Below are 3,190 nucleotides of genomic sequence, written 5' to 3'. Positions count from 1 at the left end.
CTCACAGATTTCATAGTAATGGACATTTATCCTCTATACATTTGTCCTCCATGATTATATTTAAAAGAATGACAATAATTTAAAAAAACACAGTCATTACGTACATACAGAAGAATTAGACGATCATCTAAAATTTAGTTATGATAAAATTTGAAATTCTGGTATTCGAATACTAGAAATTCATGATAATATTATGAATATGATATGAAACGCAAAAAATTACAATAAAACATAAACAACCGAAAAACTTTTATTTAGTATTTACTTTAATTTAATAAATGTTGTTTTTATCAATTATAAAATAGTTTTTCAACTAATCACCTAATAAACATATCCTAATAACTTGTTTGTGTTAAATAGATAAACTATATGTGTAATATGTAGATAAAAGAGTTAGAATCAATGGATAAATGGTTAAAAAGAAAGCATGGTCGTTATAAGAAGCATATTTGGGAAGAGAGAGAAAACCAAAGATGAAAGAGAGACACACAAACATTATATACATCCACAGCCATAGGATTGGATTGGATTGGATGATAGGCTTATCTGTGATCACCAAGCTCATCCACACTTCATTTTAACACTATAAGCATACAACCCCTAACCTTCTAGCTCCTGCACACAACCATGGCTTCTACAGCCTTCTCCATGGCCAATGCTTCTCTCCAGGTTATAACTTTATCCATCTTCTTATTAACATCAAATCATATATATATATATATATATATCCCACCTTCTTTCTTTCCTTCTTTTTCTTATAATAAACTTTTGCAGGTCAATGGTAAGGGCTTCTCGGAGTTCGCCGGCCTTCGCAGCTCATCTGCATCTCTTCCTTTCGGAAGGAAAGGTTCCGATGATTTCGTCTCAATGGTTGCCTTCCAGACAACTCTTGTAAGTGCCTCGATCATACCTGTTTCAAACTTCATTCTTGAATTCGAATGCTATGTAGTGTCAAGTATATATGTGTGGTTTTGGATGAAACTTGTTCAATATATACTTGTCTGAATTAAGTTTTAGATCATGGAATATAACATTATCTGTGTATCCTCTTCTAGCCATATTTTTAAGGGTATAACGTACGTACGAAAAAAAAGATACAGTATATAATAAGGAAGCATTTATATATATATGGGTGATGATCAGGTGGGTGGAAGCAAGACTCCTAAGGGAGTGACGGAAGCAAAACTGAAGGTAGCGATCAACGGATTCGGGCGTATCGGAAGGAATTTCTTGAGGTGTTGGCATGGAAGGAAGGATTCACCTCTGGATGTCATCGCCATTAACGACACCGGCGGTGTCAAACAAGCATCCCACCTTCTCAAGTACGATTCCACTCTCGGCATCTTTGGCGCTGAAGTCAAACCTTCCGGCGACAACGCCATTTCCGTTGACGGCAAGATCATCAAAGTCGTTTCCAGCCGCAACCCCTCCGACCTCCCATGGGCGTACGTTCTTTTTTCTATAAATTAACTACGTATTAATGTTGCAGGTAATTATTTGAGGAATTGAGTGTATGAATGCAGGGAATTGGGCATTGATTTGGTGATCGAAGGAACCGGAGTTTTTGTCGACAGAGATGGAGCTGGGAAGCACCTTCAGGCCGGAGCCAAGAAGGTTCTAATCACTGCGCCGGGAAAAGGTGACATTCCTACTTATGTCGTCGGAGTCAACGCCGAACTTTACAGCCATTCGGACACGATCATCAGCAACGCCTCCTGCACCACCAACTGCCTCGCTCCTTTTGTCAAAGTCATTGACCAAAAATTCGGTAATTCCCTTTCCGATCATCATCATCCGTCGTATAATTAAGTTTCCTGTTGTAAAATGTAAACAAAGATATGGTACCTTGACAGGAATCATAAAGGGAACAATGACCACAACTCACTCCTACACCGGAGACCAAAGGCTGCTCGACGCCAGCCACCGTGACCTCCGACGTGCAAGAGCTGCAGCACTGAACATCGTCCCAACATCCACCGGAGCAGCAAAGGCCGTCGCGCTTGTGTTGCCGTCACTCAAAGGGAAGCTCAACGGTATTGCTCTCCGTGTGCCCACACCCAATGTCTCCGTCGTGGACTTGGTGGTTCAGGTTTCCAAGAAGACCTTCGCTGAGGAGGTCAACGCGGCGTTCAGGGAGGCTGCTGACAATGAGTTGGCTGGTATTCTGGCGGTGTGCGACGAGCCTCTGGTGTCTGTTGACTTTAGATGCAGCGACGTGTCATCGACTGTTGACTCGTCGTTGACCATGGTTATGGGAGATGACATGGTGAAGGTGATTGCATGGTACGATAACGAATGGGGTTACTCGCAAAGGGTGGTGGATTTGGCTGACATTGTTGCAAATAACTGGGAGTGAGCCTCTCGATCCTTTCATTCAATCGTTTAATTGTTACCATTTCTTTTCAAGTTATCTACATTTTTGTTGCAAATATATATATGAAATGTAATGTAATCAGAGATTGAAGTATTTGGAACAATGATTCTAATGCATAATAAGAGCATTCCCTGTAATGCTTTCACATAGAAGACATCTTTGTTTGTTAAAGCTCGATGGGAGGTTAGTCGTTGTCCAAAGGAAAGAAAGAAGTGGTCAGTATCAAGCTGAAAGTAGAGCTATATATATATATATATATATATATATATATATATATATATATATATATATATATATATATATATATATATATATATATATATATATATATATATATATATATATATATATATATATATATATGTATATATATCACCTGAAAATCCCGATTGTTATCCATGACGTATGAGTTAAAAATAAAGAAAGACACAATTGCAACATTTATAAAACTTTTAAATTGTTGAATATTTCAATAATATGTCATATTATAAAGGCATCATGTATACATGTATAAAACATGTACAAAAAATCTATGTTTTAGCGTTTATCAAGTTTTGAACGGATCAACATGCACACATGAAGATGATTATCTCTAGAATCCATCAATATGTGAAAACTTTAGAATACCTAGACAATTTTTCCAAAGGGAAACAATACCATTACAATTTCAATGTTTGAACAAAGAACAATGATTTCTTCGTCATCCAAAGCTCCAAAACCGGTAAATACCAAATACCTAACAAGTAGATATAATCTAGTTTGTGTTTGTGTGATGTTTGGTCGTTGATTGTGGAAATATAATGCAACATGTGGTAT

At 37.4% G+C, this 3,190-nt stretch overlaps 1 protein-coding gene across 1 annotated transcript; it reads left to right on the top strand.

Annotated features, from left to right (window-relative positions):
• Nucleotides 1-513: 513 nt before the first annotated feature.
• On the top strand, nucleotides 514-2,526 carry LOC111886224 (glyceraldehyde-3-phosphate dehydrogenase A, chloroplastic). The gene is made up of 5 exons (XM_023882460.3): nucleotides 514-669; nucleotides 775-891; nucleotides 1,144-1,445; nucleotides 1,524-1,768; nucleotides 1,854-2,526. The coding sequence occupies exons 1-5, from the start codon at nucleotides 628-630 to the stop codon at nucleotides 2,354-2,356; spliced, it is 1,209 nt and encodes a 402-aa protein (XP_023738228.1). The 5' UTR covers nucleotides 514-627; the 3' UTR covers nucleotides 2,357-2,526.
• Nucleotides 2,527-3,190: the final 664 nt, after the last annotated feature.

The sequence above is a fragment of the Lactuca sativa genome, chromosome 4 (assembly GCF_002870075.4).
Source record: "Lactuca sativa cultivar Salinas chromosome 4, Lsat_Salinas_v11, whole genome shotgun sequence".
NCBI classification, from domain to species: Eukaryota; Viridiplantae; Streptophyta; class Magnoliopsida; order Asterales; family Asteraceae; genus Lactuca; species Lactuca sativa.
This window is presented reverse-complemented; position numbering and strand designations above follow the sequence as displayed.

Bases quoted from the DNA above. Each gene is read 5' to 3' on its own strand.
- LOC111886224 (XM_023882460.3), top strand. From the start codon at position 628: ATGGCTTCTACAGCCTTCTCCATGGCCAATGCTTCTCTCCAG. The intron at 670-774 runs GTTATAACTTTA...AAACTTTTGCAG, and splicing joins TGGCCAATGCTTCTCTCCAG to GTCAATGGTAAGGGCTTCTC. The intron at 1,769-1,853 runs GTAATTCCCTTT...GTACCTTGACAG, and splicing joins AGTCATTGACCAAAAATTCG to GAATCATAAAGGGAACAATG.